The sequence below is a fragment of the Phoca vitulina genome, unplaced genomic scaffold (genome assembly GCF_004348235.1).
Source record: "Phoca vitulina isolate PV1807 unplaced genomic scaffold, GSC_HSeal_1.0 scaffold28, whole genome shotgun sequence".
NCBI classification, from domain to species: domain Eukaryota; kingdom Metazoa; phylum Chordata; class Mammalia; order Carnivora; family Phocidae; genus Phoca; species Phoca vitulina.
The window spans coordinates 13,140,246-13,162,684 of record NW_022589731.1 but is presented as its reverse complement, the minus strand read 5'-3'; the positions used below and the strand labels follow the sequence as shown (position 1 = coordinate 13,162,684).

At 44.1% G+C, this 22,439-nt stretch overlaps 1 protein-coding gene across 3 annotated transcripts in view; it reads left to right on the top strand.

The window, feature by feature from the left end:
• The window catches only part of GFRA1 (GDNF family receptor alpha 1), a 222,076-nt gene that overhangs the window by 64,853 nt on the left and 134,784 nt on the right, over positions 1-22,439 (top strand). For 2 of the 3 annotated variants that reach the window (XM_032422964.1, XM_032422963.1), the window contains exon 5: positions 749-763. The exons of the other annotated variant lie outside the window; for it this stretch is intronic. In XM_032422964.1, the coding sequence (XP_032278855.1) occupies positions 749-763 (15 nt within the window). The remainder of the gene's footprint in view (positions 1-748; positions 764-22,439) is intronic. 3 annotated transcript variants of the gene reach the window in all.

Genomic DNA, 22,439 nt, shown 5'->3' with positions numbered 1-22,439 from the left:
TCACCTTTTAACAGGCTTTGACCTACGATTAATATGAAGACATAGTGTTATTAGTTGTGCGTTATGATGTGGAAAATTCATACAAATGTTTTTTTTTCGGTGATTTAAATATGGAAGGAACCTTAGTATATTTGTAGACCCTTCCTCCGTTTATTCTCCTGTGTGATGTTGTTGCTTTTGTGTTATTTATAAACCAGTCAGACACTTAGTGGTGGGTGAGGAGACGGGTTTTGGAATCAGACATTCGGGTTCAATGCCGAGCCCATTGCTTACTCCTCTGTGGCCTTGGATGAATGACCTAATCTTCTCCAATATCACTTTCCTTAGTCTGTTTAGTAAGGATGAGAATACAACCTACTCTCTAGGGTCATTGTGAAAAATGATAATATTAATATTAATAATAACCACCAAATTATGTTTGTTACATGCCAGACACTGATCTAAGCTCTTAAAACATAAGACATAATTTGTTTGATCTTTCCAGTACTTCTATCTATTTGTGGTTTAGGAAATGTAAGCCACAGCATTAGTAAGTGTTGAGCCAGGATTTAAATCCAGGAATTCCATTCCAGAGCCAGAGCTCTTAACCATTACCTCTGAGTTAAAGGAAATATTGCACCAAGAGTGCTCAGCAAAGTCAGCATCTGTTCGCTGTGAAGATCATCATTGTCATTCTCAGCATTATTAATATTTTTTTCTCCTCTCTCTCTCCCCGCTCTCCTCCCTTGTTTCTCCGCCCTCCTGGCAGATATGTTCCAGCAAGGTAAGTTCGCTGTCTCCGGCCTGCTTTTGCACTGGCTCTGCTCTTTTGGGAATGAGGGTATTGTCTGTGTGCAGAGGATTATGGAGCTTTGCATGCTCTGTGGACTCATCACTGGGGCTTTAGTAGACACCACGGGGACAATAGCCTGAGGTGGCCGAAAGTGCCGTTGGCCTCTCTGGGCCTCTGCCATCCAGCCTCCGCCTCTGGACCATGCTTGGAGGTAGGGTGTGGACTGGACGGTTTGGGCAGGTACACTGGAGAGAGTCATGGCTGGGTCCCCATCAGGGCACAGGCATGTTGGGACTCGTGGGACGGGTGAGGAGCAGGTGTCTCTGGGGTGGGGGTTCAGCTGGAAGACCCCTGTCCCTCGGGGTTCCTGTATCAGGGCCAGCTGCTGCTGGGGCAGGGCTCCGTATGCCGGCTCCACGTGGGGGTTTCTTTTCTCTGCCTAACAAACATGTCGCTGTCCCGAGAAGAGGTGTAGACAAGACCATGGCATGATACCTTCAACCCAGGTGTCCCTGGCAACCCCTCCAGCTGGGCCTGGGACAGAGATGGAGCCCGGAGAGGGCATGCAGTGTCTAACCTATTTTGCCCGCCAAGGTCATGCGTTCTGGGGAGCTGGAGATGGAAAGTTGAACTGCGTCTTCCCGTGCGCGTTTCCGTCCTGACCAAGGATGCACAGCTAGTGCCTGTGCTCTGGGATGCAGAGGGAGACTCGTGCGCATGGCCTTGTTGAACCTGCCAGACACACGTGAATGGGGTGCCGCCTCTCCCCCCCCCCTTTTTTTTTTATAAAATCACAGTCTGCAACCACCGGGTAGCATCGGCAGCGCATATCTATATTCAAGCCGGGAAATACGTTCGTGGCACAGGTTTGCTATGTCTCTCTTGAATCCAAGGCTGGCTTAGAAGAAAAGACACCAGTTTAAAAATACATCTCGGCATCCCATAAATAGCCACCGAGAGATAATCTCACAGGCTTGATATTTTCACGATTATTTTAGCCCAAACCTGCAGCGTGTGTTGTGGAGAACGTCTGTCTGCTCTCTCTGATAGAAGCGCAGTTGTGGGTAACAATGAGGGGACTGTTGTGTTTGTCTTTTAAGAGTCTGGAGTCATAGACCTACTTTTATAAATAATTCATAAATCCCAACAAGCTATAAGTAATAAGTTCCATTTGGCTAGAGACTCAGAGATGAGCAAAATTGAAAAGGTGCTGTGACTGTTGATGTAGTGAAAGCCTCGCTATTAGGGCCCCCTTGCTCCGTGTGTTCTCTTCCTTGACAAATTGGGGGTTCATGGCAACACTCTGGGAGGAGAAGAGGGTTCTTTTTTTTTTTTTTTTTTGCATGAACTAGAATACAAGCACCACCCAAAGCTGCATCGCATTCTTCCTTTTGAGACACAAAACGCTTGAGTTTGGGAAGTCTTTCTGGAGCACGAGTGCCACGGCCCTGGGATAACGGGGAGAGAAAAGGCTTCTAACGGATCTGGTTTTTCTTCGAATGATCGCGAGCATTCATGGCTGTCAGGGTTGGTATAAAAAATGGCTTATTAGGCTCCCTATGTCGAGTTTGCCTCCTTTTGTTATCCATCATGCCACTTGATTGATGGGATTTGCCTGTCAGTAACAATGATATGCAGAGCAAAAGTTATAATCATCTGCAAATCACCGGCTATCGGGACTGGAGAGCATCTTCCAGAGACAGAAGCTGCTAGCTGCCCGTCGCCCCGTGTGATGGTGGGCCGCGGCTTCCGTGTACCATATTACTAGGATTTCAAATGAAGAGAGCTGAACTGGCTTTTGGGAATTATTTACATGGCGCTGGCCTTTTAGGGCCATTTCGTAAGGATGCACATTCTCTTAGATGGGAGCCAAGAACCTGCCAGGTGGTGCTCCATCCTTACCTTTGCTTCTGGCCATTCTGCCAAAGACATGAATGCCCAGTAAAATGAGACAGTTCAGATGTGTTGGGGATGGTGCTGGTCACATCAGACCAAGACAAAAGGTTCTGTGTCTTACAGATAGTCCAAAACGTGACTCCACCGTGTCTTCTGTGGTCGAAACTCTGTTCCAGAATTGTGTCGTTACTTTGAAACATGGGGGGCCACGGATGGTGCTAGAAATAAGCAACCAGAAAACTCTGTGGTTTCAGATGAACAGAAGCCACGGGGTGGAAACTGAGGTCCATCCATCCCCACACACATTGTGGGAACTCCGAGCGGCTGGGGCTGCCCGACCCCGCCGTGGGCGTCTGGGCCCTGCCTGCTTTGGCTTTGCCCCGGGGAGCCAGGGGCACTTGCGGGAGACGCTGCTTTCTCGGTGCGTGCTTCTGGCAGTGAGTGAGCGAGGACCGCCTGCCCAGAGGAGTGCCTGCCTGCGTGTTTGGGCCGCCGGGCACCACGGCAGGCAGAAGAGGGAGGTAGCCTCGCAAGCTGACAACATCAGACATTCTCAGAGGAAACCACAGTTATTTCCCCTGGATTGCATTATCTTTTATTTCACTACAGATCAATCTTGTTAGAGGTGACAGCGCAGCGGCTACTGCTGGGCCTTTCTTGGCTGTGTCCGTGGTGTGTGCATGTGGCAACGTGTTTCTGCCCTGAGCCTGTGCCGTTTTAGAGCTTGCTTCCTTTCTTTCATCTGCAAAGGCCGCTTGCTGGGGCGGTTAGACCACACAGGGCGTGAGGGCCATCGAGGACCAGTGGGCCCGCAGCTGGGCCTTCTGTGTATCCGAGTTCCAGGGCCGTGGGGCCACCTTTTCAAGGAGTCTTAATTGACCCACGTTCTCTGTTGTCCACAGAGCTCATGTGCCACTGGATGGCTCTCAGCAAGGCCGAAGTGCCATAGAGCTGCTCTTCACAACATCAAATGCAGTTGAAAATGCTGTATGTGCACACGTGTCTGGAATCTCGAGTTTTAGAGCACTTTTATGTCCATCGTTTAATAATGAAGTCAGGACCACACGCACACATACACACACACACGCCTCATTTGAAGTTACTGAAGCACCTTTTGAATACTTATCCATAGGCTTCACCTTGATTCTGAAATCGAACAGAACCTGAGTGAGCTGCTTGGAAATCAGAGTGCTGCCACTCAGCAGCGTGTTTGAAAGCGTAAGTGGGCAGAGTATAAAGACTTCACCATTGAGTTAATTCTGTGCTCTGTGCTGTGAACTGAAGTCCCTGATAGACTCGGAGCCCGAGGAGGCGTAGCCTTTCCTCCCGCTCCGTTCTCGCCTGGAGCTGGGGTCCTGCTATTAAAGAGATTTTTCTTTCGGCTCAAGTAATTGTTGATAGCTCTCAAACATAGTGCAGTTGTTTATTTTGCAGCCGGCAAATATGTGCCAGGCACTTTCTAGGCCTTGAGGAAATGAGGACGGGCGAGACAGCAAGGGCTCAGTGCTCATGGAACTTACGGTCTAGCTTGGCGGAACACTGGTGCCAAGCATGCCAATAAATAGTCAAGGCAAATTCCAAGGGACACGTGCAGTGAAGAAAAGGTCACAGGATGGTGTGCTGGTGGCTAGGAGGGCCATTTTAGATGGGATGGAGAGAGGATGCCAAGAAGGACCAGCTATTGGGGGATGTGGAGGAACCCCAACAGGCAAGAACACCCCAATATTGCAGGATCAGAAGGAAGCTGGTGGGGTGGGAGCTCGCAAGAGAGGGAGAGCATTGTGTGAGATAAAGTAATGAGAAGAGGGTAGGAGTGTCGTCTGGAGATCAGAGGAAGGAAGTCAGCAGTGGGTTTTAAGCAAAAGAGTGGCGTGGTCTGTTTACATGAAAAATCGCCACGTTGGTTGCTGTGAAAATGCGTAAGAACAATGTGTGAGAAGTTAAAGCCAGGACCTGGGCTGAGTGCTGCGGGCTCAGGCTGGGCTGAGATGGGGACCTGCCCCCAGGCCCTAAGCACTCCCCTTAGTGGGTCTCTGCAGCCCCATTTCTGGCCAGCTTGGCTCCACTGAGTGTCCGACTTTCTGCTCACTTTACCCGTGGGGAGTATTATGCCCGTAACTTACACCTCCTCTCCTTAAGGCTAGCAAATTGTGCTCATCAAGGGCATCATTAAAATACTCCTATACTTATCTTTAGATTTTAAAGAGCCACTTCTCTCCAATATACATATATATGTATATCATATGTATTACATATTAATATATACATTAAATGCTCAGGAGACCTCAGTTGGCTCCCAGCAGGGTAGGTCAGTTGCTTTGTCCTATAGCCTCAGTTTTCCCATCTGTAAAATGAGAAAGTTGGGAAGGTTCCTGACCCAACTTGGCTTCCTACTGATGCTCTATCTTGATGAGTTTTAATTGGATTTGAGTTAATAGAGTCCAGAAATAGCCCATACTACAGGTTATGACCATTGTCTAAAGAACTTGGGTGAAAGCAGAGCCTTCCCTAGTGGCTGGGAATTAAGGTTAAAAGAATTGTGGTTTCAGAAGTGTAACCTACTCACAAGCCCATTTTGAAGCATCAGCTTCGGAATTCACAATGGATGGCATTGCTTTTACTAATTTGAAGAGAACAATAAATCATAGTTTGGTTTCTGGCAGCCCAGCCAAGCCTGGTAATCGTTGGGGTGGGCTTGTGGTGACAGGGACCACTGCCATTTATAATGTGTTTGACTTGAGCTCTTTTGCATATTTCAAACCGTTGGTCAAACTGCTGAGGCTGGATCTTAGGTTTTCAAAACCACTTCAGAAAAATCCATCTGTTATAAAGCTCTGACCCTTTAGCTATGAATTATGGTTCCCTTGGTGATGTTATACATCATGAAATATTGTTTTCTTTATGAGTGTGGGATTTTGGCGAATAAATTAAATCTATTGTTACCATTTCCAATTAAAAATTCCAAGTTGTCATATGATGTTAACGAGTGAATGAGAAAAATGCATTAACATTTTTATGGTGGAAAGTGGTTGGTTCCCTGGTCACACTTCCCATATGCTAATATTTACTATGTATGTATATTATTCTCCATTCTGTCGAGGATTGGTAGAATATTCTGAGTTATGTAGGAAATGCATCCATCTTTCCAGCACAAACTGAACAAAGTTACCATTTAATTGTACCTAGATTCATTGTGTGTGTGTGTGTGTGTGTGTGTGTGTGTTTATGTGGTGTATGAGGAAAAGGATAACCATATTTAAATAATGGTATTCTCTGAGATGCTTTATGACATTCTGTGTGGGCTGTGTAGGGTGGCCTGCTCCCTGCCAGGTGACCTTGCAATAGGTCTGTCTTCGTAGCAGATTCATCTTGTGCCCATTCCAATCCCAGGGCATGAGTTTGGGGTGAGGCTTTAGAGCCTCTCCTCCCAGTAACTTGCGTTTCAAAATTGTCAGATCAGTAAAGGGAAACTTTTAGATTCTTCTGTTGAGGTGGTTTCTAATAAGTTAAAATTTTTATTTTACTGATGAGGGTAGTAGTAATAATAATTATGCCACATTTGTGTACCTCCTATATCCCAGGCATTGGAACAGGTACTTCGCATACATTTTCTGATAGAACTTGCCATAGAAAGTATAAAAATCCCACTTTACAGAGGAGAAAACTGAGGCACAGAGTGGAATTGAACTCTAGTGACAGTTATAGAACTAGTGAGTGGTAGAGCCATTTTTTAAAAAATTTTTTATTGTTATGTTAATCACCATACATTACATCATTAGTTTTTGATGTAGTGTTCCATGATTCATTGTTCGTGCATAACACCCAGTGCTCCATGCAGAACGTGCCCTCTTTAATACCCATCACCAGGCTAACCCATCCTCCCACCCCCCTCCCCTCTAGAACCCTCAGTTTGTTTTTCAGAGTCCATCGTCTCTCATGGTTCGTCTCCCCCTCCGATTTCCCCCCCCTTCATTCTTCCCCTCCTGCTATCTTCTTCTTCTTTTTTTTTTTCTTAACATATATTACATTATTTGTTTCAGAGGTACAGATCTGTGATTTAACAGTCTTGTACAATTCACAGCACTCACCATAGCAATACCCTCCCCAATGTCTATCACCCAGCCACCCCATCCCTCCCACCCCACCGCCCACTCTAGCAACCCTCAGTTTGTTTCCTGAGATTAAGAATTCCTCATATCAGTGAGGTCATATGATACATGTCTTTCTCTGATTGACTTATTTCGCTCAGCATAACACCCTCCAGTTCCATCCACGTCGTTGCAAATGGCAAGATCTCATTCCTTTTGATGGTGCATAATATTCCATTGTATATATATATACCACATCTTCTTTATCCATTCCTCTGTCGATGGACATCTTGGCTCTTTCCACAGTTTGGCTATTGTGGACATTGCTGCTATAAACATCAGGGTGCACGTACCCCTTCGGATCCCTACATTTGTATCTTTGGGGTAAATACCCAGTAGTGCAATTGCTGGATCGTATGGTAGCTCTATTTTCAACTTTTTGAGGAACCTCCATACTGTTTTGCAGAGTGGCTGCACCAGCTTGCATTCCCACCAACAGTGTAGGAGGGTTCCCCTTTCTCCGCATCCCTGCCAACATCTGTCGTTTCCTGACTTGTTAATTTTAGCCATTCTGACTGGTGTGAGGTGGTATCTCATTGAGGTTTTGATTTGGATTTCCCTGATGCCAAGCGATGTTGAGCACTTTTTCATGTGTCTTTTGGCCATTTGGATGTCTTCTTTGGAAAAATGTCTGTTCATGTCTTCTGCCCATTTCTTGATTAGATTATTTGTTCTTTGGGTGTTGAGTTTGATAAGTTCTTTATAGATTTTGGATACCAGCCCTTTATCTGATAGGTCATTTGCAAATATCTTCTCCCATTCTGCCGGTTCTCTTTGGGTTTTGTTGACTGTTTCTTTTGCTGTGCAAAAGCTTTTTAGCTTGATGAAGTCCCAGTAGTTCATTTTTGCCCTTGCTTCCCTTGCCTTTGGCGATGTTTCTAGGAAGAAGTTGCTGCGGCTGAGGTCGAAGAGGTTGCTGCCTGTGTTCTCCTCTAGGATTTTGATGGATTCCTGTGTCACATTTAGGTCTTTCACCCATTTGGAGTCTATTTTTGTGTGTGGGGTAAGGAAATGGTCCAGTTTCATTCTTCTGCATGTGGCTGTCCAGTTTTCCCAACACCATTTGTTGAAGAGACTGTCTTTTTTCCATTGGACATTCTTTCCTGCTTTGTCAAAGATGAGTTGACCATAGAGTTGAGGGCCCATTTCTGGGCTCTCTATTCTGTTCCATTGATCTATGTGTCTGTTTTTGTGCCAGTACCATACTGTCTAGATGATGACAGCTTTGTAATAGAGCTGGAAGTCCGGAATTGTGATGCCGCCAGCTTTGCTTTTCTTTTTCAACATTCCTCTGGCTATTCGGGGTCTTTTCTGATTCCATACAAATTTTAGGATTATTTGTTCCATTTCTTTGAAAAAAGTGGATGGTATTTTGATGAGGATTGCATTGAATGTGTAGATTGCTCTAGGTAGCATTGACATCTTCACAATATTTGTTCTTCCAATCCATGAGCATGGAACGTTTTTCCATTTCCTTGTGTCTCCCTCAATTTCTTTCATGACTATTTTATAGTTTTCTGGGTACAGATCCTTTGCCTCTTTGGTTAGATTTATTCCTAGGTATCTTATGGTTTTGGGTGCAGTTGTAACTGGGATCGACTCCTTAATTTCTCTTTCTTCTGTCTTGTTGTTGGTGTATAGGAATGCCACTGATTTCTGTGCATTGATTTTATATCCTGCCACATTACTGAATTCCTGTATGAGTTCTAGCAGTTTTAGGGTGAAGTCTGTTGGGTTTTCCACATAAAGTATCATATCATCTGCAAAGGGTGAGAGTTTGACTTCTTCTTTGCCGATTTAGATGCCTTTGATTTCTTTTTGTTGTCTGATTGCTGTGGCTAGGACTTCTAATACTATGTTGAATAGCAGTGGTAATAGTGGACATCCCTGCCGCGTTCCTGACCTTAGGGGGAAAGCTCTCAGTTTTTCCCCATTGAGAATGATATTTGCTGTGGGTTTTTCATAGATGGCTTTTTTGATATTGAGGTATGTACCCTCTATGCCTGTACTCTGAAGAGTTTTGATCAAGAAACAATGCTGTACTTTGTGAAATGCTTTTTCTACATTTATTGAGAGGATCATATGGTTCTCGTTCTTTCTTTTATTAATGTATTGCATCACATTGATTGATTTGCAGATGTTGAACCAAACTGGCAGCCCAGGAATAAATTCCACTTGAGTGTAGTGAATAATCCTTTTAATGTACTGTTGGCTAGTATTTTGGTGAGAATTTTTGCATCCATGTTCAGCAGGGATATTGGTCTGTAATTCTCCTTTTTGATGGGGCCTTTGTCTGGTTTGGGGATCAAGGTAATGGTGGCCTCATAAAACGGGTTTGGAAGTTTTCCTTCCATTTCTATTTTTTGGAACAGTTTCAGAAGAATAGGTATTAATTCTTCTTTAATTGTTAGGTAGAATTCCCCTGGGAAGGCATCTGGTCCTGGGCTTTTGTTTTTTGGGAGATTTTTGATGACTGCTTCAATTTCCTTAGTGGTTATAAGCCTGTTCAGGTTTTCTGTTTCTTCCTGGTTCAGTTTTCGTAGTTGATACATCTCTAGGAATGCATCCATTTCTTCCAGGTTATCTAATTTGCTGGCATAGAGTTGCTCATAATATGTTTTTATAATTGTTTGTATTTCTTTGGTGTTGGTTGTGATCTCTCCTCTTTCATTCATGATTTTGTTGATTTGGGTCATTTCTCTTTTCTTTTTGATAAGTCTGGCCAGGGGTTTATCAATCTTGTTAATTCTTTCAAAGAACCAGCTCCTAGTTTTGTTGATCTGTTCTACTGTTTTTTTTGTTTCTATTTCATTGATTTCTGCTCTGATCTTTATTATTTCTCTTCTCCTGCTGGGTTTAGGCTTTATTTGCTGTTCTTTCTCCAGCTCCTTTAGAAAGTGTAGGGTTAGGTTGTGTACTTGAGGCCTTTCTTGTTTCTTGAGAAAGGCTTGTATTGCTACATACTTTCCTCTTAGGACTGCCTTTGCTGCATCCCAAAGATTTTGAACAGTTGTGTTTTCATTTTCATTGGTTTCCATGAATTTTTTTAATTGTTCTTTAATTTCCTGGTTGACCCATTCATTCTTTAGTAGGATGCTCTTTAGCCTCCATGTATTTGAGTTCTTTCCAACTTTCCTCTTGTGATTGAGTTCTAGTTTCAAAGCATTGTGGTCTGAAAATAGGCAGGGAATGATCCCAATCTATTGGTACCAGTTGAGACCTGATTTGTGACCTAGGATGTGATCTATTCTGGAGAATGTTCCATGGGCACTAGAGAAGAATGTGTATTCCGTTGCTTTGGGATGGAATGTTCTGAATATGTCTGTGAAGTCCATTTGGTCCAGTGTGTCATTTAAAGTCTTTATTTCCTTGTTGATCTTTTGCTTAGATGATCTGTCCATTTCAGTGAGGGGGGTGTTAAAGTCCCCCACTATTATTGTATTGTTGTCAATGTGTTTCTTTGCTTTTGTTATTAATTGCCTTATATAATTGGATGCTCCCATGTTAGGGGCATAGATATTTACAATTGTTAGATCTTCTTGTTGGATAGACCCTTTAAGTAAGATATAGTGTCCTTCCTTATCTCTTATTACAGTCTTTGGTTTAAAATCTAATTTGTCTGATAGAAGGATTGCCACCCCAGCTTTCTTTTGGTGTCCATTAGCATGGTAAATGGTTTTCCACCCCCTCACTTTCAATCTGGGGGTGTCTTTGGGTCTAAAATGAGTCTCTTGCAGACAGCATATCGATGGGTCTTGTTTTTTAATCCAATCTGATAGCCTGTGTCTTTTGATTGGGGCATTTAGCCCTTTTACATTCAGGGTAACTATTGAAAGATAGGAATTTAGTGCCATTGTATTGCCTGTAAGGTGACTGTTACTGTATATTGTCTGTGTTCCTTTCTGGTCTATGTTGTTTTTAGGCTCTCTCTTTGCTTAGAGGACCTCTTTCAATATTTCTTGTAGGGCTGGTTTCGTGTTTGCAGATTCCTTTAGTTTTTGTTTGTCCTGGAAGCTTTTTATCTCTCCTTCTGTTTTCAGTGACAGCCTAGCTGGATATAGTATTCTTGGCTGCATATTTTTCTCGTTTAGTGCTCTGAATATATCCTGCCAGTCCTTTCTGGCCTGCCAGGTCTCTGTGGATAGGTCTGTTGCCAATCTAATGTTTCTACCATTGTAGGTTACATATCTCTACTCCCGAGCTGCTTTCAGGATTTTCTCTTTGTCTCTGAGACTCGTAAGTTTTACTATTAGATGTCGGGGTGTTGACCTATTTTTATTGATTTTGAGAGGGGTTCTCTGTGCCTCCTGGATTTTGATGCCTGTTTCCTTGCCCAAATTAGGGAAGTTCTCTGGTATAATTTGCTCCAATATACCTTCTGCCCCTTTCTCTTTCTTCTTCTTCTGGGATCCCAATTATTCTAATGTTGTTTTGTCTTATAGTATCGCTTATCTCTCGAATTCTGCCCTCGTGATCCAGTAGTTGTTTATCTCTCTCTTTCTCAGCTTCTTTATTTTCCATCATTTGGTCTTCTATGTCACTGATTCTCTCTTCTGCCTCATTTATCCTAGCAGTTAGTGCCCCCATTTTTGATTGCACCTCATTAATATCCTTTTTGATTTCAACTTGGTTAGATTTTAGTTCTTTTATTTCTCCAGAAAGGGTTTCTCTAATAACTTCCATGCTTTTTTCAAGCCCAGCTAGTATCTTTAAAGTCATGATTCTGAACTCTAGATCCGACATTGTATTAATGTCCGTATTGAGTAGGTCCCTGGCAGTAGGTAATACCTTTTGTTCTTTTTGTTGAGGTGATTTTTTTCCATCTTGTCATTTTGTCCAGAGGAGAATAGATTAATGAGAGAACAAAATGCTAACAGGGTAATAACATCCCCAGAAAATATATTCTAAACAAATCAGAAAAGACCTGAAGCTGGGTGAAAAGAAAGGGAAAGAAAGAAAAAAGAAAAAGAAAAAGATAAAAACAAACAAAAACAGAACAAAACAAAAAAAAAACAGAATATGATCAAATGATCAGGCTGGTGCATAGATCAGTGCCACACACTAGATTTTGGGTGTATTTTGGTCTGTTAGAAGAAAGTGCCTCCCAAAATTTTAAAGAAAGAAAAACTTATATATATACAAAAATAAGGGTTGATATGATGAAGGGATGGAATATGACTGTAAAGATGAAAATTATAAAAAATTTTATAAAAGGAATTGATAAGAAGTTGTTTGAAAAAAGAAAGAAGAGGATTAAAAAAAAAAGAAAAAAAAGGGAGAGAATGTGATCAGGCAGGAGACTAGAACAAAGCCATACACTAGAGATTTAGGGTATATTTTGATCTGTTAGAAGAAACTGTATCTCAAAATTTTAAAGAGAGAACAACTTATATATAATGCCAAAAATAAGGGTAACTACTATGAATGGATAGAATATGACTCTAAAAATGAAAAATAAAAATGTTTTTTAAAAAAGGGATTGATAAGATGTTGGTTGAAAAAGGGAAAAAGAAAAATTCAAAAAAAAGAATAAAAGACAGTTAAAAAAAAATTAACTTTGAAAGACTAAAGAATCATGGTAAAAAAGCCATGGATTCTATGTGCATTATTCCCCTAGCGCTGGAGTTCTGCCATTCTCATTGATCAGTAAACTTGGTCTTGGCTGGCTGTTCTCGCTGATCTTCTGGGGGAGGGCCCTGTTGCCGTGGTTCCCAAATGTCTTTGCTGGAGGCGGAATTGCCCCGCCCTTCCCCGGTCCGGGCTAAGTCATCTGCTCGGGTTTGCTCTCGGGAGCTTTTGTTCCCTGCAAGCTTTCCGTACAGCTTTGGAGGCCGAGAGTGAAAATGGCAGCCTCTAATCTCTGCCCCGGAGGAGCCGAGAACTCGGGGCCCCGTTCCTCAGTGCGCCCCCAGAGAAAAGCAGTCAGTCATTCCCGTCTCCCTGCTCCGGCTGCAGTCTGTCCTCACCTGGCCTGTGACCACGCGTTTCTATCTCTGGCACCAGACCCCATGTGGAGTCTCCAAACCCAGCAGATCCCTGCGGTGCGCTCCCGCGCCGCTCCTCCCGGGGAAGGAAGGGGAGTCTCCCCAGATCTGCCGCTTGTTGGGTCCCTGCTGGAGGAGCAGTGGCCCGACTGTGCCGCGGATCATGGTCTATGACAACCTCGAGCTGAGAGCCCGCGCCTCGGCTCCGTCTCTGCAGCCGGCTTCCCCGCTCCGATACCTGGGAGCTCTGCCGCACTCAGGCACCCCCGGTCTTTCTGTGACCTTGAGGGTCCTGAGACCACACTGTCCCATGAGGGTTCCACCCCCTGCTTAGCCACCAGAGTGACGTCCCTCAGCGGAGTGGACTTCTAAAAGTTCCGATTTTGTGCTCCCCGGCTCTATCACTTGCCAGAAGTGGCCGATGGAGGCCCCCTCCCCCGCCGTCTATCCTCCCGAATATCGCCTCAGATTCACTTCTCCGCACGTCCTACCTTCCAGAAAGTGGTTGCTTTTCTGTTCAGAGAGTTGTTGCTATTCTTTTCTTCGATCTCCTGTTGAGTTTGTAGGTGTTCAGAATGGTGTGATTCCCATACAGCTGAATTCCTGGGACTAGACGAAATCCAGGTCTCCTACTCCTCTGGCATCTTGCTCCGCCCACCCTTTTTTTTTTTTTTAATCGAGAGGCTTTATTCTACAGAACAGTTTTAGGCTTTCAGAAACATTGTGAAGATAGTTCGGAGAACTCCCATATACCCCACAGTCTGTTTCCCCTATTTTTAATGGCTGACATTAGTATGGTACATTTGTTGCAACTAATGACCCAATATTGATCCATTATTATTCACTGAAATCCATAGCTTCTTCAGATTCCCTTAGTTTTTACTGAATGTCCTTTCTTTATTCTGGGATGCCATCCAGGAGACCACATTACATTTGGTTGTCATGTCTCCTTAGGCTCATCTTGGCTGTGACAGTTTCTAAGACTTCCCTTGTTTCTGATGACCTTGACGGCTTTGAGGAGTACTGGTGTTTTGAGGAATATATCGTAGGATGCCCCTCTCTTGGAATGTGTCTGATGTTTTTCTCATGATTAGACTGAGGTTATGGATTTGGGGAAGATCACAGAGGTAAAGTGCCATTTGCATCGCATCATATAAAAGGGACCTACTATCAACATGATCTATGACTATTGATGTTGATCTTTATCACTTGGCTGAAGTAGTGTTTGTCAAGTTTCTCCTCTGTGAGGTTACTTTTCCTCATAGTGTACTCTAGAAGGAAATTTATGCATAACCCACTCTTAAGGAGTGAGGAATTCGGCTCCATCTCATCGAGGGGAGAGTAGCTACATAAATTATTCTTTTGCATGGGAGATTTGGCTCTTAGCCCTCATTTATTAATTTATTTAATCATTTATTTAGATTGATATGGAGTCATGCATATTTATTTTCTACCTTGAGTTATAATGCAGTACAGCTTTATTTAATTTCTTGCTTTGGGCACTGGGAGCCTTTTCAGTTGGCTTCTGGTGCGCCTTTGACATATCCCTGTCAATTTTTCGTTGAGCATTTGTGCAATATTTTCTGATACTATAAGATGAGATGAACCATGAGAGACTATGGACTCTGAGAAACAAACTGAGGGTTTTAGAGGGGAGGGGGGTGGGGGGATGGGTTAGCTCGGTGATGGGTATTAAGGAGGGTATGTACTGCATGGAGCACTGGGTATTATACGAAAACAATGAATCGTGGATCACCACATCAAAAACTAATGATATATTGTATGGTGACTAACATAACATAATAAAATAAAATTAAAAAAAAATGCACCAGGCTCACCTTGTATATTTCCTACCCTTGTCCTAGATTCAGCCATTTCTTTAAGATGATGGAGAATGATATTAGAAACCAAGATATGGGAGCTAGGTGTGCTCATTGCTACTGGAGTGTCATTTTCTTAGGACCTCTCAGCTGACAGAGCAAAGAAATATAAGTGTGCATACTAACCCACATATATATGCATACCTATTTCTATATGTAAACAGGTGTATCTGTGTTAAGCCTGAGTTCTTACTAAGTCTCTAATTCTAGTCCATTACCACATGAATCATCCTAGCCTCCTCCCTTTGTTTATCTGTGCATTCCCACTCCCAAGGTAAGACACCTGAGCCAGGATTTTGAACTCAGGTAGTTTGGCTTCTGGTCCTGCAATAAGCTGTCCTGATTTTTTCCCAGTAACATGCTGTCCACAGGCTTTTGAATACCCCTGGGGCGACATAGTTACAAATCCTTGACCCTTCTCAAGGCCCAACATGATGGCCTAGTTGCAGAGGGGTGAGATTATTGAGTACATGTCTTAGTTTGGGCTGCTATAACAAAGTACCATAAACTGTGGGGGCTGAGCAACAAACATTATTTCTCATGCTTCTGGAGGCTACAAGTCCTAGATCAAGATGCTGGCAGATTCTGTCTGCTGAGAACCCACTTCCTGGTCATAGATTGCCATCATCTTCTCATGTCCTCACATAGTGGAAGTGGGGAAGGAGGTCTCCAGAGCCCCTTTAATAAGAGTACTAACCCCATTCATGAGCGCTCTATTCTCATGATCTAACCATCTCCCAAAGGTCCCACCTCCTAATCCCATCACATTGGGTTTAGGATTTCAACATATGAATTTGGGAAAGGGACACAAACATTCAATCTATCACTATGCCTCTCTGCTTCTACACCAAACTGAAGCTTGCTGTCATGACTTCTCAGCTAGTTCTAGTTCTGCAAGCTTCTGAGTGGGTTTGTCTTTTCTAGAGCGGAAGCTGTTGAATAGTACCTTGCTTCTGAGCTAAGACATTTACACTTTCTCCCATAGCCTGGGCAGACCAGGGATGAAACAACTGGTCTGTTTATAATATTCCAGCTGTTGAGTGCTTAAACTCCCCTGCATCTTCCTTAGATTGCTTGCTGACTATTGGGTTCCAAGATAGACCAATCCTTTACATTGCTGAGCTTGTCCTAGGGAGAGATTTGAGGCTGTGTTTTCTGCTTGGACAGGAGGGTACATGAGAGGTTGAGCCTGTTTATATGTTTGGGTTGCACCCACCTGCCAATTTCCCCCAGCTTCATCTCTCTGATGCCCCTTCCCAGATGTCTGGGCTAGGGCACTGTCCCCTCCAGCCAAAGGAAATGTTCTAACTTGGAGGCTTGCCTGTGACAGCTACCTTCAGCAGCCGGCCGATGGGGGTGCCTGTGGAGACAGCTGGTGACCATTGGCGAGTGCCCTCAGCTACCTCTGGTGCACCTGGTTCCCTCTAGCCCAGCAGTCAGGGAGTGGGGGCTCTAGAACCCCATGATGTCAGAGAGCTTCACTCCAGTTGTTTTTGGAACCTGGCTTGCTGGAAGCCATGGAACATACAGACAGTTGTAGTTGACTTATTCATATATTTTGTTCATAGCTGAAGCAATCTTTTGGGAAGCAATTTGTGATATGATAGAAATATGTTCTTTATACTTGATAGTGGATTCAGTGACATGTTCCTAGGCTGATGGCTGGATGTGGGCACTAATTTGACAAGCAGCTTTCTTCTAGGGAACATCAGGCCAGACCTCCTTGAGCCGTGCCCACCCTCATTTCTGGCACCCCTCCCCCCTCTTGCCCCATTCATCCCCATAAAGCTCTACCGGATTGATCCCTAATGTTCAAAATGCACATCTGCACCTCTGTGCCTTTGAATCTATTGATTGTCCAATTTGGAATGCTCTCTCCTCTTTTCAGCAAGCCTTGTCTTGTTCTGCTCCCTACTTCAGAAAACTACCCAGGTTCTGCCACCATGGTGGCTGGCCCAAGGGTAGGTGCTGTGGGTGTTCTGCCTGACATTGATGCCTCCAATGTATGTGTGAGGAGCGGACTCTCCTTTTCACATGGTCCCCTTACTGTCTTGTTAACACAATATTCACAACCATTGTGACATTTTACCTAGAAATCATTGAGAAGGTGCCACCTACTTCCCCTCCTAGATATGCCCCTGCTTCTGCTTACTCTTCACAATTCAGCCTAAATCCTCTCTGCTGGGTTATCCCAAATCACACCCACCCCTTTGGGTGGGGAATTCTGCCTTCCACTCTGGAACTTCCCATTGTCCCCTCATGCCTCTGTCAGCACTCCCTCTGTTGTAATGATCTGTTTAGGATCTGTCTTCCCACACTAGATTGAGCTCCTAGAGAGAAAGGAGCAAGTCTTTTATTTTAAATCCCTAGCACACAGTAAGTGCTCAATAGATGTTTGACAAAAGAAGATGGAATGAAATAACAAGGCTCAGAGGAATTGGCATTTTGTGTATGGTTGGTGTGTGTGTGTGTGTGTGTGTGTGCACATGTGTGTGCATATGTACACACTTCTTTTATGTGTGACAGTCTAGGTTTTTTAATAAAGTTCAGACAGAATTCTCACAGTATCATGGATGGTCATGTTGACAGCCAAGCCAAGTCAAAGCCAAAAAGCTTTTTCTTTTTTTTTTTTAAGGTTTTATTTATTTATTTGCGGGGGTGGCATGGAGGGAGAGGGAGAGAGAAACTCAAGCACACTCTGTGCTGAGTGTAGAGTCCAGTGCGGGGCTGGATCCCACAACTCTAAGATCACGACCTGAGCCGAAACCAAGAGTTGGACACTTAACCAGCTGTGCCACCTAGGTGCCCCAAAAGCTTTTTCTCTTCTGTTCTTTCACCACTATTGTTTTTTTGAGGGGAGGGTATGTGGACTTAGGATGAGTCAGCAAATATTTATGTCCTCAAGTTTGTGCAAGGTATGAGCAGAAGCATAGGATATGTAGTAGACATTGTCCCTACCTTTTAAGAGCTGACAATTTCACTGGAGACCCAAGGCCAGTCAGTCTGTAGAGCAGTGGGTGATGTCGTTTCCCAGTGCAGGAGGAAGTCACGGAGGACAGGGGTCCCTGGGAAAGGGGAAGCAGCTGAAAGAATGGAGCTGGAGATAGTTTTGAAGGAAGAAGAAGATCTGAGGGGGCAGGACCAGGGCAGGTGTATGGGCAGGTGGGATCCGGAAGGACAGTGTGGATGGAGGTGGAGACAAAGACAAGCATGGTGTTGTGTTTAATGTTGAGGTGGGGTGAAATTGACAGGTCTGGGTTGGGATTGGGTGGGGCCAGTTATGGAAACTTCACAATCTGTTTATTGCCAAAACCCTCTTTGTTTTCTTGTACTCCCCAGCACTGCTGTATGATTGGAAAGATTTTGTCTACCAAATGGATAGTATTAGTTACTGACTTTTCCCATTTTTTATTACTCATTTTATCATTTCTTTTGCTACTCGAGGGTGACCCACCAGCAATGACCATTCCTGATCAGCATAGTGAATGTTATGTCCCTGAGTTGATAAAATTCCAGTCCATAAAAAACTGGCTTGGTATTTTATGTAGCTTGAGCAACGGTTTTAAAATGTAGGCATCAAAGTTGAGACTTGTTCTAGGAAGCCCAAGAAAACCGTTGTAGGTTTTTGAGCAGAGAAATAGCAGGTACTGGGCACATGATCTAACTATCTGTGCTGGGTGTTGGGCAGCAGAGGATAAAGATGGCCTCTCCTTATTTAGCTTGTGCCAGGCACATACATGAACTCACTTCTTCCCCAGAACAATCCTGCAAGGTTCACACACTCATTTATAGCCATTTTTAATCCTCATTTTTCAGATGCTAAAATAGATTCAGAAAGCTTAAGTAATTTTACTTAGTAGAAGGTCTCCCAGCTAGAGAAGGACTGAGTCTGAGTTCAGACACAGGCAATTGGACTTGGTCTCAATTCTCAATGACCACATCATACATCCTGGAGGGACCAGAAGACTGTGTTGGGCTTGCCAGGGGATCAGGATAGACAGTGCCATTGTCATGCAAGAGGGCCCAGCCAAACCACAGAGAAATGAAAGCAGGTGTCCAACAAGAAGGCTCATGCACCCCAGTTTTTGCTGCAGCTTTATTCTTATAGCCAAATACTGAAGAGAGCCCAGGTGCTCATCAATAGGAAAAAGGGCAGTTAGTATACCCACAGAATGGAATACCACTCAAATTAGAAAGGAGCTAAATGTTGATGCACACAACATGGATGAATCCCAGGAATGTTGGGCTGAGTGAAAGAAGCCTTTCACAAAAGAGGACACTGTGTATGATTCCATTTACATGTAATTCTTAAAAGTAATCTGTGATGGACAAAATTCAGAACATTGGTTGCCTCTGGGGGAATGGGAATGGAGGCTGACTTGGAAGACTCAGGAAGGAACTCCCTGGGCTGGGGAGTTTGGCCTCTGATGTGTGCATTTGCACAAACTCAGAGAATGTATGCATAAAATTTGTACATTTCGCTGTATGTCAATTTTACTTTAAAAGGAGAAGACTGAAAGCAAATATTAAACTCTAGTTAATGACGTATTCGGAGGCAAATGCCCTGATGTCTCCAATTTATTTTGAAATGCATCTAAAAAACCAAAAAGATGTATTGATGGATAAATAGAAGGATGGAGAGATGGGTAAATCTGTGATAAAGCAAGTAGAGAACAATGTTAATCAAGTTTCTGTCAGTGATAGGTATATGGGTTTTCATTATAAATTCTTTCAACTTTGTTGTATGTTTGAAAACTTCATAATAAAATGTTGAGAGAGAAAAAAAGAGAGACCCCAGTTGGGAACCTTCCTATAAATAGAGAACATGTGGCCTCATTAGTCAAAAATGCAGAGGCCAGTCAGGGGTTGGACCACCGCAGAGGAGGAGGCAGGGCCTGGGGTCCGGCTGTAGGGCTCTAGGTGAGAGATGGGTGGAGAACAGCCTCCAGACACTCTCCTAGTTTCCTGGGGGAGGCTGTAGCAAATTGCCACAAACTTGGTGGCTTAACACAATAGAAATCTGTTCTCTCATGGTTTTGGAGGCGAGGAGTCTGAAGTCAAGGTATCAGCGGGGCCTTTTTCTCTCTGAAGACTTCAGGAGACGATCCTTCCTTGCTTCTTGCAGCTTCTGGAGGCCCCAGCCATCCTTGGCTTTTTCCCTTGTAGCTGTGTTACTCTAATCCCTCCCTTCAAGGTCACATGGCTGCTTCTCTGTGTGTCGCTCTGTGTCCTCTCCTCGTCTTATGAGGACACCCAGCCATTGGATTTAGGGCCCACCCTCATCCAATACGACCTCACCTTAACTTAATGACATCTGCAAAGACCCTATTTCCAAAGAAGTTCACTTGATGAAGTTCAGGGTAGACATGCATTTTGGTGGGACACTATTCAATCATGACAGATGACCAAACAACCTGGGGGACCAACTGGGGAGAGAACCTTAATGGGGCAGAGAAGAGAGTAAGGGGCTGGAAGAGGGGAGGAAATCCCAAGGAGAGTAGAGAAGGAAATCAGATTAACTTCGGCAAGATAAAGAAACAGGTTGAGAGAGAGAGAGAGAGAGAGAGAGAGAGAAAGAGAGAGAGAGAGAGGAAAGTAAGGCAAGTAGGTTTTCCAGGAAAGAGCCAGGCCTTACCATAGGCCTCTCTATCCATTTATCTCCTGACTATCTTAAAGAATTAAAATGTAAATCTCAGAAATTAAATCCATGGGCACAGTGTAAACAGAGGAGGCTTTTGCAGAACAGACAAAGCTGTTCTTTTTCCTTGTTAAACAGCCATGGTGGGAGACCACGACTGTATGCACAGGTTTTATTTGAGATGGATTAACGTTCATGATGAGCGAATCTCGGAAGGATTGGAGGTGCTGTTCTCATAAGCCTGCAAAAGTTCAGCTCCTTATCTGAGGCTTATTCAAACCTGACGAAACCTTTTAGGCCTGTGTGGAGGTTAGGGACTTCCAGCGGCTGAAAGTTAATATCCTGCATCAGGAAATCACCTGCATTGGGAGGGGGGAGTAGGAGAGAGGCCTATAAATTAATGCGCTCTTGGAATAGAGGCCTGCCGCTGTTTGGGGCTGCCTGAGCTTGGACCACCCACTCTCTTTGGTAGGCGGATTATAAGTTCAGCTCTTGAGCCGTTTGGAGAAGGAGTGATGCATATTAGTTCTTGAGATCCTTTACAACATTCAGTTCTCACGTCAGCTCTTGTGATGTGGTCCCAGCACTCCGCTGGTCTCCCCTCTCTCAGTATTTCCCCTCACCTTGCTCAGTCACCTCCTCAGGCCTCCATCTGGGTTCTTGGGCCCATCATCTGAGCTCACTTTTGCCTCAGCGCCCCCAGAATATTCCTCCTGTAGCTGTTACTCTTTGTTCTACAATCGCCTCTCAGAAATGCCTTTCCTGACCACCCTCACTGAAGATTTACCCTCAGACACTGCCCCCCATTTCCTCAATTAATTTCTTTATAGTACTTGTACAAAATGGGTAGTGGGTTGAATAGTGTGCCCCCGAAATTCATGTGTACCTGGAACTGCAGAATGTGACCTCATTTGGAACCAGGGTTAGCTAAGGACCTTGAGATAAAATCATCCTGGATTTAGGGTGGGTCCTAAATTCAATGACTACTCGTCCTTATAAGAAGAGAGGACACAGAGAAGGGCACGTAAAGCGAGGGGCAGCAATTGGAACATTCCTGGCATCGCCAGGGAACTCCTGGAGCCACTTGAACCCAGGAGAGGCAAGGAAGGCTTCTTTCCTAGAGCCCTCAGAGGGAACACGGGCCTACTGACACCTTAATTTTGGCCTTCTGGACTCCAGAACGGTGAGAAAATACATTTTTGTTATTCTAAGCCACTAAGTTTGTGGTAATTTGTTGCAGCGGCCCTAGGAAATGAATACAGCACTCAGGACTGCCTGAAATTACTTTGTTCTTTTTTTTTTTCTTCTTACTTATTCCTTGCCTGTCTCTCCAGCTAGAATGTAAACTACATGAGAGCAAGGGTCTTGCTGTGTTATGCAGCCCTCCATCCCTGGGTCAAGCATAGTGCCAGGCCCATCGTTAAGTCCTCAGTAAGTATTTTTTAAATTAATGAACCCTATGAGATCCAAATTGTTGTCTCCATCTCTGGTTGATGAAGTCAGTACCCAGAAGATTTATTAACTTGCCCCAAATCACACATTTGGAAGAGTCAGGGCTCAAACTCAGGCTTTCTGGTTCTCTAGGTCGGGTTTATTTTTACTGTATCACAGAAGCTGTGTTGTTATTTTAAAAAGATGGTCCTTGGTATCTTTACAATTTATTTTGAAATGCATTAAAAAAATACAGTTTTAAGCCTTACAAAAGTGGAGCTGGAAATTTTCCCAGGGAGCTTGGGGTGTTAGTCTGCCCTGGAGGGGAAGGAAACCCATGCAGACACAGAGCTGTGCAGCGGGCTTGGATAGCCACAGAGTGAAGACTAGAGTCTCCTGGGGATGACTGATGAGGAAACTGATGCCATCCACACTCGAATGGATGATGCAGGAAGGGCTCATGCTCAGAAGAATTGTAACTCTGATGGGTGCTGCTCCTTTCCTCTCTGCCCCCCAAAAACCTGGATTTGTTGTTTTTTCCCCCCTGGTCACTCTAGTACATCTCGATCACCCCTTTAGATTTTATCTGGGCCCCGCAGTTTGGCTTTGGGCTTGATCACCTTGTGGATTTGGTTCCTGACAAATCCCTTACTGCCCCCTCTTGACTCTCTCCTCTGGTTCTCAGCCTCG